Genomic DNA, 16,224 nt, shown 5'->3' on the forward strand with positions numbered 1-16,224 from the left:
CCCTATGAGGAGAGGCTGAGGGAGCTGGGATTGCTTAGCCTGGAGAGGAGGAGACTCAGGGGTGACCTTATTGCTCTCTACAACTACCTGAAGGGAGGTTGTAGACAGGTGGATGTTGGTCTCTTCTCCCAAGCAGCCAGCACCAGAACAAGAGGACAGAATCTCAAGCTGCACCAGGGGAGGTTTAGGCTGAATGTTAGGAAGAAGTTCTATACAGAAAGAGTGATTGCCCATTGGAATGGGCTGCCTGGGGAGGTGGTGGAGTCACCATCATTGGAGGTGTTCAGGAGGAGACTTGATGGGGTGCTTGTGGTTTAGTTGTTTAGGTGGGTTGGATTGGTTGATGGGTTGGACGTGATGATCTTGAAGGTCTCTTCCAACCTGGTCTGGTCTATCCTATCCTATCCTATCCTATGCTATCCTATCCTATGCTATCCTATCCTATGCTATCCTATCCTATGCTATCCTATCCTATGCTATCCTATCCTATCCTATCCTATCCTATCCTATCCTATCCTATCCTATCCTATCCTATCCTATCCTATCCTATCCTATCCTATCCTATCCTATCCTATCCTATCCTATCCTATTCTTCTATTCTATTCCCTCCAGCCTATACACTGAATTGGAAAAGGTAGGGACTACCTGAGAAGAATAGATTGGACAGGGAAGGACCATATCATAGATGCTAAAACCAAAGAAGCTAACAAAACCTCCAGAAGGAATGATCTACAACTTAGCTCACATGAGCTTTGTTTTGGAGAAAAAAAATACTTTGTTAATTGCATGTGTACTATTACTATAGATACTGGTCAATTTTATGTGAAATGTGCATGAAATAAAATGATTAAGATTTGATTTGCTGAGCTGGTGCAAAAATGATGGAAGGATTTTTTTCTTTAGCAGCTCTGATAAGTACTTAAATATGCTGAATTTTGCTGTATCTTAGATGTTTTGGCTTTGCTCTTAATCTACACCATAAACAAAATATGTAAACAGTGTTGATAGCTTCATATTCTGTTGTTTTAAACTAGGGAGGTTGGGCACTTCTGCAAAACTGCCACCTTGGACTTGACTTTTTGGATGAGTTGATTGACACTGTAATAGAGACAGAGACTGTTCATGAAAACTTTCGACTGTGGATGACAACTGACATTCACAAACAGTTCCCTATCACCCTTCTTCAGATGTCTATTAAGTTTACCTATGAACCACCTCAAGGTCTCAGGGCTGGACTAAAGAGAACATATAGTGGTGAGTGGTAATGATTTAAATTTTGCTCATTTTTGGACTCTGTGGTGCTATCATGTGCTCATATTGTAGCCACTGAGAGTAAGTGTAAGTTACTATGATGAAATTAATATTAATTCAGTTGTTAGTAAATTTTGGTGGAGTCTTTTTCTGAATTTTATCCTTTTAATTCGAGCAACATAATATCATGCTACAAACCATCTCCATCAGAGAACACTGTGTAGAATGATAATTTAATCTTGGCAGACTGAATGTCTCCAGGACTGGTGTTTTAGTATTGATTTGAATTAGTTCTGAAAAATAGTGTTACTGTGTTCCATATAAAGTCTACTTACAATCAACAGGTGTCAGTCAGGACTTACTAGATGTGAGTGACATGGTACAGTGGAAACCAATGTTGTATGCTGTAGCCTTTCTACACTCCACAGTTCAAGAAAGACGCAAGTTTGGATCTCTGGGTTGGAATATACCTTATGAGTTCAATCAAGCTGATTTCAATGCTGCTGTACAATTCATTCAAAACTACTTGGATAGCATGGATGTCAAGAAGGTAATTCATGTTTTAATGGGGAAGGTAGATTATGGTGATGGATCTTTCTAGTAGTGGAATGTGTATACATGGTTCCAAATATCTGAAACACAAACATGGTTTTAAATTATTCTTTTATTTCTTTCCACAAATATTCAACATTCCAATTACACATGTCTGTAGGGCAGCAGGCTCAAATTACACTTTTAATCCCATGCATGGTAAATTTATCTATCAACCTGTGCATTTAAAAACACCAGAACCTTCAGTTAGATAGTTAAATAGGGACCACTGTATTTCAAATACTATTTTGTTTAAATCTGTTATGAATAAAAACAGTAAGAATTGTCTCCTCAAGTGTAGTGGCTTTAAATGAATGTGCAAGAACTCCTCTTACATTTCTCATTTTCACATAGCCCATTGTTATGTGGCATTGTTATTGTTATCTGCTTCAGCTTCACTAAAATGCCAGTTTTATGCCAGTCATAAAACTGGCATTTTAGTGAAGCTGAAAGCATGCTTGGAACGTAGCTGTGTCCTTCTTGCCCACATGCTGGAATAGCCTCAAATTAATTTCCAATGAATTCTGTTTTGAGAAGTCCTTGAAGCTGTTCTGGGAATACAGCACTGTAGAGTAAGAAAATAACTTTCTTCCAAAAGGGACAGAGCTGCAGGACTTCATGTATCAGCTGTTCTTATTAACAGAGGGGATGAGGATTGACTGAAGTCAATACTTTCTGCTTGTTTTTAGGGCATCTCCTGGAGTACCATTTGTTACATGATAGGTGAGATCCAGTATGGTGGCCGTGTGACAGATGACTACGACAAAAGACTCATGAACACCTTTGTAAAGGTTCTATTCAGTGAAAATATACTTAGTCAAGAATTCAGCTTCTACAAAGGATATGGCATACCCAAATGCACTACAGTGGATCAATACCTTCAGTACATACAGGTTGGTAAATGAAAACCTTTCAACATAAAAGAAACTCAATTCACTTGCTTCTTAGAAGTTCCTGCATCCTTATATTTTGTCTTTTCTTTTGGATGCCCATATTTTGTTTCTAATTTGTGGATTCTTTATTGCTTTTTAGCACTCTCCACATCTATTAGTGACAGCTAATTGTTGCCATCAATGTTATTATTACAAAATCCTACAATGCTTTTGGTTGGAAGGGACCCTGAGATGTGCCCATTCTGACCAGAACCTTTCCTTTTTCACTTGATCTGGTCGATGACATACCTGAAGGAATACAGTTAGAAAAAAAGGGCAAGCAATGGAATCCAGACATTGAGTGCAGCCTCAAAAAAATAAAGCATACAAGCTGACTATTGAAACAATGGATAGCGGTTACAACTGAATTCGTTGTTACCCTTGGTGTGATTGGGCCTGTGACATAACAAATGATCACAAGTCATTTTCTTGTTTGAAAACTGTGAAGAGATCTAGCCTCTAAAATGTAAATAGGCTTTAAATTTTATTTATTTATTTATTATGTGTTTGGATTGTTTTGGTTCTGGGTGGGAGGTTTTGTGTTTTGTTTCGGTTGTTGTTGTTTCTTTACTAATGAGATGATAAATCCATCTCCAGCTGTGCTTTTTTTTTCCTCTTTTGTGTTTTACTATGTAGAGTCTTCCTGCTTACGACACGCCAGAGGTGTTTGGTTTGCATCCTAATGCAGACATCACTTACCAGAGTAAACTTTCCAAAGACATATTGGATGTCATTCTCAGTATTCAGCCTAAAGATAGCTCTGAAGGAGGAAGTGAAACCCGAGAGGCAGTTGTAGCCAGAGTGGCTGATGATATGCTGGAAAAGCTTCCTGCTGATTATGTGCCATTTGATGTGAGTTAATGAAATTCTGTCAAAAACTATTCACTCCATCTTGCTTTGTGTGCATTAAAAAAAAAAAGAAAAAGGAATATATTTTTTTCTAAAAAACAAGTCTGAACTCATCCATACAGCCAATACTTCACAAACATATTTTAAAGCAGTCTGACCAGACTTTTAACATTTATAGTGAAGTCAATGTATATTGAATTGCTTTTAGAAGAAACCACTTAATGCTTAAGGAGGTAGGATCATCAGCTTTTAACAAAGGTTGTTGACACTGTAGAGAACTGAGGTCATGCTCCAAGTGTATTCATGCTTCTAAAATGTAACATATTTATTCAGCATATGTCCTGAAGATATTTTTAGGTTGCTTTTTTATTCAGTAAAGTAAATGCTAAAAAACTTGGCAAGTGCTAGGGTTTGTTGAGTGAAGCCTAGTGTTTAGTATATCAGGATCCCTATTAGCACATAATAGCTTATGTAATTATAATTGTAATGGACTCTTGCTGTCATGCAGCTATTTTCTTAAATAGCAGCATTCCTTCTGTGTACAGGGAAGATAGAATGATTCTCAAGATGAATCAGCAGATTGCAATCAGAAAATATTTGCTGATGATATTCATACATGGACACTGTAATGAACTGTACTGCGTACAGTCCCTTCTGGACACTACAGCCGAATTTTTGGGCAATTTATGTTGTTTCTGGGTCTGTACATGCTTTTTAGTTTTCTTTAGGGTGCTGACATTACAGCTCTTCCCAGGTAAGGCTAGTTATGAGCCTCAAATAAGTGAGAGGAAAATGCTTGTAAAATAGTTAAGGTTCCTTATTTTTATGTATCAGGGGATGCTAAACTTTTGTGTTTGATTGTATCTGCAAAGGCTTTGAAACAAGAAAAATTAGTTATGTCAGCAATACAGCATTTACAACAGTTTTGTTAGGAAATGGATGTGAATCTCCCCAGTGTGTCATCAGAGAGAGTGCAGACCTATGTTTGTACTTCAACTGATTCCCAAAGTAGCTACATGCTCACCTGGACAGTAAGATGTTTTATTAATTGGGTGCTTTGCTTCCTATCTACTTCTTGAGGAGAGTGAAATCTCTTATCCATAGTCTTCAGCCATTTTACTTTTTAATGGAAGCTAGCACAAGGACCTGATACAAGGCTATGTGGCTTGTGAATGCCAAATTCCTCCTGTCAGGATGCTGAGCTGAGCATGGAGACTTGTACAATCCAACACCACCTTCACTGTTTTTACACAGTAATAAATTTTCCTTATGCAGGGTATGCTCATGATTATAGACTCTCTTCAGGTACCCATTTCTTACCTCTGTTAATTTATGCTTTTTGTAGCCTGTTTTGTATCATGTAATCTCCCTTCCCTCAAATGGTATAATAATGATATTATACTTTATCTACATATATTAGTTAACATAACTGGACTTGGAATGCTGGCTATCTACAAGTTTTCCAAATGTTTTCACTTGAAGTTTCTGACTTAGTGTCTTTCTAGAAGCCTCAGCTTTATGACTTTCCAAAAGGCTGAACCAGGTGTCTGAGATCTTCAAAGGATTGCAATTTGATTTTCTCAGAAAGTTAGTGATTTAGTGATAGGCAAAATCTCCTGGGAGTTGTTAGTCCAACTGTCTTCAAATTTTACTCAGCATCTCCAGGACCAGAGATGTTGCTTAGCCATGTACTGAAGACAAGTGCTATATATTGGGTTAGAAACTGGCTAGAGGGCCAAGCCCAGAGGGTGGTGGTGAACGGTGCCACATCCAGCTGGCAGCCAGTCACTAGTGGTGTCCCCCAAGGATCAGTGCTGGGCCCAATAGTATTCAATATCTTTATTGATGATCTAGATGAGGGGACTGAGTCCACCATTAGTAAGTTTGCAGATGACACCAGGTTGGGAGCAGGTGTTGATCTATTAGAGGGTAGAAGGGCTCTCCAGAGGGACCTTGACAGGCTGGACAGATGGGCAGAGTCCAATAAGATGGCATTTAACAAATGCAAGTGCCAGGTGCTGCATTTTGGTCACAAGAACCCCATGCAGTGCTACAGGCTGGGGTCGGAGTGGCTGGAGAGCAGCCAGGCAGAAAGGGACGTGGGGGTACTGACTGATAGACAGCTGAACATGAGCCATCAGTGTGCACAGGTGGCCAAGAAGGCCAATGGCATCCTGGCCTGCATCAAGAATAGTGTGGCCAGCAGGAGTAGGGAAGTCATTGTGCCCCTGTACTCAGCACACCTTGAGTCCTGTGTCCAGTTCTGGGCCCCTCAATTTAAGATGGATATTGAAACACTTGAACATGTCCAGAGAAGGGTAACAAGGCTGGTGAGAGGTCTCGAGCCCTGTGAGGAGAGGCTGAGGGAGCTGGGATTGTTTAGCCTGGAAAAGAGGAGACTCAGGGGAGACCTTATTGCTGTCTACAACTACCTGAAGGGAGGTTGTAGCCAGGAGGGGGTTGGTCTCTTCTCCCAGGCAATCAGCACCAGAACAAGATGACACAGTTTCAAGCTGCACCAGGGGAGATTTTGGCTCGAGGTGAGGAGAAGGTTCTTTGCAGAATGAGTAATTAGCTGTTGGTACGTGATGTCCAGGGAGGTGATGGAGTCACCATCACTGGAGGTAGTTAACTGGAGGTAGTCACCATCACTGGCCATAGTTAATTAGTCATGAGGTGTTGGGTGACAGGTTGGACTTGATGATCCCTGAAGTCTTTTCCAACCTTGTTGCTTCTCTGATTCTATGATAGTGTCATTGTAGAGGTACAGTTAGTCCTGTTAAGTTTGTAAGAGCTATTTTTGGGCAGATCAACTCTGTATAGCAATGACAACTTAAAATTTAGTTTGCATTAATAAAAGCAAATGTGAAGCACTAAGGTTCTTCACAAGGTGAAAATTGTTTAAATTCCTTTATTGTATAGCAAAATATTGATAAACTTAGAAAGGTTATGCATATTACTAACAGGGCTAGTAACCCTGTATAGGATTCAATACCTGTTAGATATCATTTCTTTCAACTATCTCCCAACAGGACTCTATTGACTATAGAAATTCTAGTTTCATTCATACAGTCATTAATTTGCTATTTATACACTTTTGATTTAAAAATATTGACAGCTTTCATTAGAATACAAGACTGCCTGGTATTGTAATACTTCACAGGCATTACTGATACATAGCACTACTATACTGAGGCAAATCGGCTAGGGCAATCAATTCTGATTCTGTTGTACAAAGTGAACCTTGGGAACTGTCAATTGGAATGTAATCTGAAATCTGTACAATTGGGTATGACCTATGCTAACTCATAGAATGGTATATGGACTAAATCATGAGTCAGACTGAAAACATAGCTGCTTTCAGCATTGTAGACTTCTGGGACAAATTCTGGATTTCCCTGTCACAGAGGATTCAAGGAAGATGCTAAGCTGATCATTTAACTTCTTAAATAAAAGTATTCTATCTGAAAAAATTTATTGAGGCCTAACCTTGATGTAAGACCACCTTTGTTTTTAGACTTCTGTCGAAGGATATTTGGTTTTCTACATACAGGTAAAAGAAAAACTGAAGAACATGGGACCGTTTCAGCCTATGAACATATTTTTGCGACAGGAAATTGAACAAATGCAGCGAGTTATCTCCTTAGTGAGAAGCACTCTGACTGATCTAAAACTTGCCATTGATGGGACGATTGTTATGAGTGAAAACCTGAGAGATGCCTTAGACTGTATGTATGATGGAAGGATTCCTGCCAGATGGAAAAAAGTAGGTGTACATCACTTGTTTTGTAAGGGAAAGCAGTCTCTTTTTTTCCTCTTTTTTTTTTCCCCCCCTTTCTTTTTCTGTAGAGCTAGACTAAGCTGCTAGACATGCAGTAAAAACTTTTCAAACACAGGTGCTAACCAGGACTGTGCAACAGCTGGAGTAGATTTTAGGCCAAAATAAACACAGCCTAAACAAGCCCTCTTCCATTTATAAAACCAGAAACGAATGTGGGTGATGCAAGTATTTCCCATTCTGACAGCCTGTTTCATTGTTGTTTAACTCTAGCTGTCAACTAAGTACTGAGCTCACTCACTTCTCCCCATCCCACTGGGATGGGGAGGAGAATCAAAGTAGAACTCATGGATTGAGATAAGAACAGTTTAATAAATGAAATAAGATTAAAATATAGTAATAGTGGTCATGATAAAGAAGGTAACAAAATGAGACTGAAATAAAACCTGAGAAATACAAGTGATGCACAATGCAATTGCTTGCCTCTCACTAATTCTCTGCCAGTCCCTGAGCTGCAGTCTGCCTTCCCCAGACAAATACCCCAGGTTTATGTAGTGGGCATAGCATCATATAGTATGGAATATTGCTTTGTCCATTTTGGGTCAGCTGTCCTGGCTGTGTGCCTTCCCAACTTCTTGTGTTCCTCCAGCTTTCTTGCTGGCAGGGCATGAGAAATTGAAAAGTCCTTGACTTTAATGCAAACACTGCTTAGCAACAACTGAAGACATCAGTGTTCTATCAGCATTATTCTCATAATAAATCCAAAACACAGCACTGTACCAGCTGCTAGGAAGAAAATTAACTCTATTTCAGCCCAAACCAGGACATGCATATTGTCAGGATAAAAAGCTAAACAGAAGAGAGAAATATAGCATGTGATGAAATTTAGGAAACAATGGATTACACTGTTGCTATTCTATAACACTTGTAGTTATAGAGCCTACAGAATAGTAGGGGCTGGGTGGGACTTCTGGAGATAGGTTAATCTCACTTGTGAAACAGGGTCAACTGGAGCATATTTCACAGGACTCTTCAGAATCAAGAGTTAGCAACCCCTCTGGGCAACTCATTCCAGTGTTTGATGATTGTTATGGTAAAAACCAGCTAGCCAACCAACTAACCAACCAACAAGCCTTTCAGGTTTAAATGGAATTTCCCCCATTTTTTCTCATGCCCATTGCCTCTTCTCCTATCACTAGCAAGGATCTGGCTTAATCTTCTCTGATTTTCCACTCATGAGGTATAAGCACTGAGGATCTATTCTAAGACTTCTCCTGGCTAAAGAATCTCAGCTCTCTCAGCCTTCTATCATAGCAGTTGTTTTCAGGGACAACTGGAGCTATTCATGGTAACTGGTGGAAATCAAAATAAGGGTGATTTTTTTGTATGTGTTTGTATTTGCTTGGATTGGTTTTACTGACAAAGAGTTTTCATGGTAGAAAACATAGACCAAAGGAGGTAAGTCAGACTACAAATTTAATACACCTATGAAATAAAAATTGTCATAAATCTTAACAAATATTTGTTACCTATTTTTTTTTTTTCAGAAAAAGTAGAATGGGTTTGGCAAGACTCCTGTTGTCTTGATGCATTAATCTTGGGCTTAGTAAGATGTCTACAATATTTCTTCCTAGTTTACACAGCTATCTAATTTTGCAAAAAGAACATCACAGTACCATAGTATCAGTCAGGGTTGGAAGGGACCACAAGGATCATCTAGTTCCAACCCCCCTGCCATGGGCAGGGACACCCCACATTAGATCAGGCTGGACAGAGCCTCATCCAGCCTGGGCTTAAACACCTCCAGGGACAGGGCCCCAACCACCTCCCTGGACAATACATTCCAGGGCTTCACCACTCTCATGGGGAAGAACCTCCTCCTCACATCCAGCCTGAATCTCCCCACCTCCAGCTTCATTCCATTCCCCCTAGTCCTATCACTACCTGAGATCCTGAGCAGTCCCTCCCCAGCTTTCCTGTAGTCCCCTTCAGATACTGGAAGGCCACAATTAGGTCACCTCGGAGCCTTCTCTTCTGCAGACTGAACAGCCCCAACTCCTTCAGACTGTCCTCATAGGAGAGGTGCTCCAGCCCTCTGATCATCCTCATGGCCCTTCTCTGGACACGTTCCAACACCTCCATATCCCTCTTGTAATAGGGGCTCCAGAACTGGACGCAGTACTCCAGGTGGGGTCTCACCAGAGCTGAGTAGAGGGGGAGAATCACCTCCCTTGACCTGCTGGCCACACTTCTGATGCAGCCCAGGATCTGATTGGCTTTGCAGGCTGCAAGTGCACACTGAGAGCTCATGTTGAGCTTTTTGTCCACCAGCACCCCCAAGTCTCTCTCCTCAGGGCTACTTTCCAGCCAGTCACTGCCCAGCCTGTATTTGTGCCTGGGATTGCCTCGACCCAGATGCAGGACCCTGCACTTGCTCTTATTGAACTTCATGAGGTTGGCTTGTGCCCACCTCTCCAGCCTGTCAAGGTCCCTCTGGATGGCCTCCCTTCCCTCCAGCATGTCTGCTGCACAACACAGCTTGGTGTCATCAGCAAACTTACTGAGGGTGCAACACAAAGTGGAAAATTATCACAGGGCATTAAATATGTCTAAATGGAATGGTAACCATGAATTTGAACAGAGCAAGAACTTGCTACAGATTTCAGTGGGATGCAGAATTTGTCTAGCAGGTTAAAAGCTGATATATGAAAAATGAGCTTTAAATGTGCTTTGCTAATATTATGTTGTTTGCTACCTTGTGAAGAATTACCATTTTTGCCATTAATATGTTTTAAAACTATTGAATAAAAATAAAGAAAGAACATGCTGTTTACTATTTTTAGGCATCTTGGGCTTCCAGTACCCTTGGTTTCTGGTTTACTGAGCTTTTAGAAAGAAACCAGCAGTTTTACAATTGGATTTTTGAAAGCCGACCAAATTGCTTCTGGATGTCTGGATTTTTTAATCCTCAAGGATTTTTAACTGCAATGAGACAGGTAAGTTGTGTTTTAGGTCTTACTCTGCATATTTTTCATATAATTTTTTTAATGCAAAAATCATGTTGGCAGGGAAACAGTTGGAATATACAGAACTCCCTAAAAAGAGAATGTGGGTATGTAACAACCTCATTCTGGGCTTTGCTGTGTGATGGAACAAACAGCAATGAGAAAGATGGAGATCCAGAATGATCATTGAACTATAAACCTTCTGCTCTTTTAAAGAATCTAATTAATTGCAGTGTGGGACAAACATTAATTCCAGTTACCTCAAATAAAGATCATGGAAAACATTTACAAGATGCTTAAGTCTAGCATAACTTAATAGCATGGGATATTGAGGGATTGGGCAAGATAAAGCAGTGTTGTCCAGTGCACTAACTGACTAAAATGTGTGTTGAATCTTAACCATATCTGTCTTCAAGTATTCTCTGGGTTTTTTTTCCCAATTTCTTTCTGTAGTTTTAGAGCTGAGTTAGCTCTGACTCATTATTAAGAATGCAGTAAATGAAGACTCTAGGTACAGGAAAAGAAAGGTAACCTCAGGAAGTATGCAGCAAATTATGGATTTTGCTTTTGTTCTTGGAGCTCTTTTACTTAGCATGTGCAGCTAATGTTTTCTAATCTCATGAAAGCTGTGGAAATTTCTTATTTAGATCTAGTTCCCATTGGCACTCAGTGGTTGTGTTGCTTGGTATGGTCTTAAGACCATGTATAATAGAAAGATTGATAATCAAATATAGTGGATAAAGTACTGAAAACTTCCTTATAGTATCATGCCAACACTAGCATAGAGAGAAGTCAAAGTGCTGTAAGTATGCTTATAATAATTTTTAGTTTTTATTGAAGAGGATAATTTATGACCATAGAAATATGTTTCCAATAAATGTTTGGGAAAAACTGATTCTGTGCATACATAAAAATGTAACCTTTATACTTTCATCTACCTTGGTCAGGAAATAACAAGGGTTAACCCAGGATGGGCTCTTGACAGTGTAGTGCTGTGCAGTGAGGTCACTAAATGGATGAAGGATGATATCACAAGTCCTCCTTTGGAAGGTGTCTATGTGTATGGACTGTACTTGGAAGGAGCTGGTTGGGACCGAAGAAACATGAGGCTGACTGAATCTAAACCCAAGGTGCTCTTCGAGATGATGCCTGTTATAAGGATGTATGCAGAGAATAATAGTAAGTAACTGTACTGTAAAGGATGCTGTTTTGGTAGAATTCAGTTTAACTTATTCAACTGCATGGAAGTCTTTGGGCTTTAGCTCAAGTAACTGTTGCTATTCATTGCATACATACAAAATCTTTTTCAATGGTGTAGACTCCCTGTTCTTCCATACAAAATGAGCTTTCAGCCTGCCTTGATAATTGATGGTAGGCACTTTCCCCCTGGTATTTAGATCGGTCTGTACCTTCTGGTCTTAATATGTTGCTAATAAATTTTTTAACTTTTTACAGATTGTTTTCTGCCACCTCTGACAAAAATGCTTGCATTGTGTTCCATTGACTAGATGTCTTACAAAATTAACAGTATATGTAAACTCTGTAACCTAAACGACCTCCTTCCTATATCCCAAAACCCAATGTAATTTTTAAACATATATACACACCAAACATATGTGAGTGTGTATAAGATAATATATATTTTCTAAAAGTGTATCTTATGTAAGGTATTTATAGATAAAATGTGAGTTAGAGATAGTTATAAAAATGCAAATTTTTTTGTGGACAAGGCTTTTTTGAGAGGGGCATGATGACTGTGAAAGCACATAAGATGCTAAATGCTGATGTATTGACATGACTACAGTGTTGTTTCAATTCTGCAGTGAAGAAGTTGACAATTTATACTCTGAAATGTTAAATGCATTTCAAAAAGTTGTTTCAAATGGGACATTCTTTAGTTTGACACATTAATAATATAGTGATAAGAAGTAATGCTCAGTGGGCAGATTGAACTAATAATAATAGTATTAGCCACTTTAGTGGCCACTTACATTTCTTGCTACACTGAGTTCCTAGGTGATGCTGTTAAACCCACAGGAATTTCAAGCCATATGTGGCCTTCAACTGACAATAGCACAGTAGCAAACAGTGTGAGAACCATGTAAGTTTTCTTTGGTGGTACTTGAAAACCTGTGTGCTATTGAACTTTGGTTCAAATTTACATTTGCACTATGCCCAGTCTCTTAGAACCCCGTTTATTCAATCTACTTTCATTGATTTTTTATGTCTCCTGTCTTTTCAGCTTCAAAAGATCCACGTCTGTATTCATGTCCCGTCTACAAAAAGGCAATTCGAACAGATGTGAATTTTATTGCTGCTGTGGATCTTAAAACCCTTCAGCCTCCAGAGCACTGGGTGCTGCGTGGGGTAGCACTTCTGTGTGATGTCAAATAGCATTAAGAAAATGTTTTCTAAGCATTATTTTCTGGTTTTAATTACAAACATTGATATGTAGTTAGCTATAGAATGGTGGACTCCTAAAAATATCTTTTCTAAGACACAGTCTTGATGATGGTATTTTTAAAAATTTGTTCCTGATAGATCAACTTCTACAACAGTCTTGTAAGTGTTAAACCTTAGAGTGGCAGTAAGTTTGGTAAATTGAAGTACTACTTCGATGTCCTGAGACATCATGACAAAGATTTATTTTCTGTCTTACTGTTGTGTGCTTAATTTTACCTTGAATAAAGATTTGAAACTTATAGTTTCATAGTTTCATAGTTTCATTCAGGGTTGGAAGGGACCACAAGCATCATCTAGTTCCAACCCCCCTGCCATGGGCAGGGACACCCTACACTAGATCAGGCTGGCCAGAGCCTCATCCAGCCTGGTCTTAAACACCCCCAGGGATGGGGCCTCAACCACCTCCCTGGACAACCCATTTCAGGGTCTCACTGCTCTCATGGTGAAGAACCTCCTCCTCACGTCCAGCCTGAATCTCCCCACCTCTAGCTTCATTCCATTCCCCCTACTTGAATGTTGTTACTTTCCAGTGTGTATATGCTTATAACTGGGCTTACCTTCAAGCAGCAAAATGCAAAGCTTACTCATTCACATTAGTTAACATCCCTCAAGTTGATGTTCCAAGATTCATCTCCCGTCTAATAGTTTCTATTTACTTGCTCTCTAAATAAGAAAGGTGAAGCTGGAAGAATGTCACATCTCTCTCACTCCTTTGAGAACAATTTCATTGTGTTACATAGGAAAACAAGCACTTGGCAGCTGCCTGAATTCCTTACTATCTGGTTCATGACTTTTAAATATGTCATTGAGAGGAAGGAAATAGTTTATGTTTGGATATTTCTTAATGTGCTATTACATCAGATTTGAGTCAGTCTTCATTATTAGGGTTATTAGTTTATGATATCAGTTTTAGCTTTCTTTCTGCTCTAATCCTGCAGTGTTTTGATTTTATCATTCTTTTCCCCCTTCTTCTGTTTTCACTTGTGTCCTGCAGCCTATTTGCTATCTCAGCTAGATGGGACACTTTTCACATAGGAATCTGTCTTAAGAGAAATGTTAGCAGCTCTACTTAGTTGAGCACTATTGGCTTCACACTTCAAGCATATGATCTTCAAAAAGCCTGTGTATTTTTGTTGCTGAGACCAATAGGTCATATATCTTAGTGGGGCACTAGTCATTCACAATGCAGAAAAGGAAGCAGACAGAACCAGCCTCTGGTGCATCTGTTGTACATAAATGCTGCAATGGAAAAGCTGTTTTCAATTTTTTTGTCAAATCAATACATGAATTTCCAGGGTGCATTAATTAATTTATTAAATAAACACACTAAATATATCTCTTGCCTAAAGCTAATATTTAAATAAATAAAAATTATTAGAAGGCAGAAAAATTACCTTTGTATTTTAGTGGAGACGTCAGCATTAATTTCTAGGGTCAATCCATTTATGAAACACTGAGTCTGTTTGAAACTCTAGTTGTCAAAGGGCTTTCCATCTTAGCATTTATTTTTTTGTTTCTTTCCTTTGAAATAACAGTGAGACAAATGAAGTGCATGAAACCCATCTTTTGGAAATGATCTTAATTTAGACATGGCAATGAATAAATATAAGATGGAAGGGTTGAATTTTTTACTGGACCTTGGAGCACCATGCTCAGACTTCCAGGAGATGCTCCAGATGCCTGTTGGAGTTCTAAGTTGGTGTGAACTTGTGTCTTTCACTAAGAACCTTGTCTCTGGAGGAGATACATGTATTTTGTCTGGTTCCCAGTCATTCACACTGAGAATTTTCAAGCTGCATACACTTCAAATGCCACCTTGTAAACAGTGGATTTGTTGCACTGCTGTTGCTGCAGACACAGTACAGATGTCAAACCCCATGGTGATTCTCAATGAGTGAACTGCACACATTTTTCTCATAATATAATTTTCTATGAGGGTGTGGGGAAAAGGATAGTTGCCCAATAAATATGCACTGGTAATCCTAGTTATGCCAAAGACTGTTAGATTAGTGAAGCAGTTGATGTTGGTAGTCACTGTTATTTCTGTTCCATTAGCTCCATTTTTTAAGTGGTTTGGCACCTCTTCATGTGTTTGCAGGACTGGAATGATGAAGCACGGAAAAGTTCTTCAAAATGCATTATCATGCCAGGGCCCAGAGTCCATAACCCTGCTCTTCCAGGGGCCTGGTTTGGGTTGGGTATCAGCTTAGTGCAGCTGACTCGTTTCTACAGCCTTCCCTGACATTCACTAATCTGTGGCCAACTCCAGTTACCCTCATCAGATCAGGCCCTGCCTTACCACCTCAGCATTCTGGCAAGACTGAGATCTTCCATGTTATTACAACCTCATCTGGCAGTCACTGATATGTTAACTGTCCCTGGCTGCTGTCATGGACCTGCTCTGCTCTTTAGTTCCAGTACTGTGGGACCCTGCCCTGTCAGACAGAGCCTTGCTCTGCCTACCCTGCTGTGACTGTTGGCTCCAGACAACACTTTCAATTCCAAGCAGCCTGCCTTTGCTGCTCCTTTAACTGTTTAGTAAAGCTGTTAATTCTGTTGTTATCACTCAGAACTGAAGCAGTTACGTTATTTTTTCACTGTCAGAGATATGAGATATCCTACATTGGCAAGAAAGCCGACATGTTTGACTGCTGAAGTAAAAACATGATTCTCTTTTCCAAAGGTGCTATCTTAGAATGAGAAAATTTACACACACATTAAAAAAAAGGAGCTAGGAAACTGTAACTTTCTGTGGAAGGAGCTTAATGTGGCTTAGCAGAAAGCAGTGCCACTTGTTAAGACACGTTTTTATATGAATTGCCTGCAAATTAAGTTTTCAGTTTATTTGTTAAATTGTCACAAGAATGGCAGCCAATACATACAGCTTATCCTCCCAGCCTCTCCCTCACTATCTTGCATAATGTGAGTATAAAAGGTGTTTTTTGTTTTGTTTTGTTTTGTTTTGAGAAAACTCTGTCCTGGAATATATTTTCTTGTTAACTGACCTTAATATATCATATGTCAAATTATGTTTTCCTTTATTTAAGTTGAGTTAGTTTTTGTTTACCTCACTTGCTCTAAATAAACTGCAATTCCAGCAAATAGTAGACTAGTTCCAGAAAGACACTTTAAGTGGTTCATGTTATCTTTCAGTTTCTTTTGTAATCTGATCAATATGTACTTGGTAAGTAAGTGTTGAATGACGGTGAAGCTTGTTAGCACTTTAGAAAGATTGTGATAAGAGTGTGTGCGCGAAGCATGCCTAGAAATTTTTAGTGAAATAAAATGTATTCTGAGCTGTCACTTGCATGCTCAATTCCTCTGTATTAACTTTCAATACTTAAAAGGGGCCTAT

General features: G+C 39.3%; 1 protein-coding gene across 1 annotated transcript in view; it reads left to right on the forward strand.

Annotated features, from left to right (window-relative positions):
- Positions 1-13,144, forward strand: part of DNAH5 (dynein axonemal heavy chain 5) — a 125,431-nt gene extending 112,287 nt beyond the window's left edge. The window contains 8 exon segments of the mRNA XM_068161997.1: positions 1,035-1,254; positions 1,596-1,801; positions 2,532-2,735; positions 3,411-3,626; positions 7,177-7,389; positions 10,245-10,397; positions 11,354-11,585; positions 12,649-13,144. Of these exon segments, the coding sequence (XP_068018098.1) occupies positions 1,035-1,254; positions 1,596-1,801; positions 2,532-2,735; positions 3,411-3,626; positions 7,177-7,389; positions 10,245-10,397; positions 11,354-11,585; positions 12,649-12,800 (1,596 nt within the window). The 3' untranslated portion in view covers positions 12,801-13,144.
- The last annotated feature ends 3,080 nt before the right edge of the window (positions 13,145-16,224 follow it).

The sequence above is a fragment of the Melanerpes formicivorus genome, unplaced genomic scaffold (genome assembly GCF_026170545.1).
Source record: "Melanerpes formicivorus ecotype bairdi unplaced genomic scaffold, bMelFor1.0.p_v2 SCAF_61, whole genome shotgun sequence".
NCBI classification, from domain to species: Eukaryota; Metazoa; Chordata; class Aves; order Piciformes; family Picidae; genus Melanerpes; species Melanerpes formicivorus.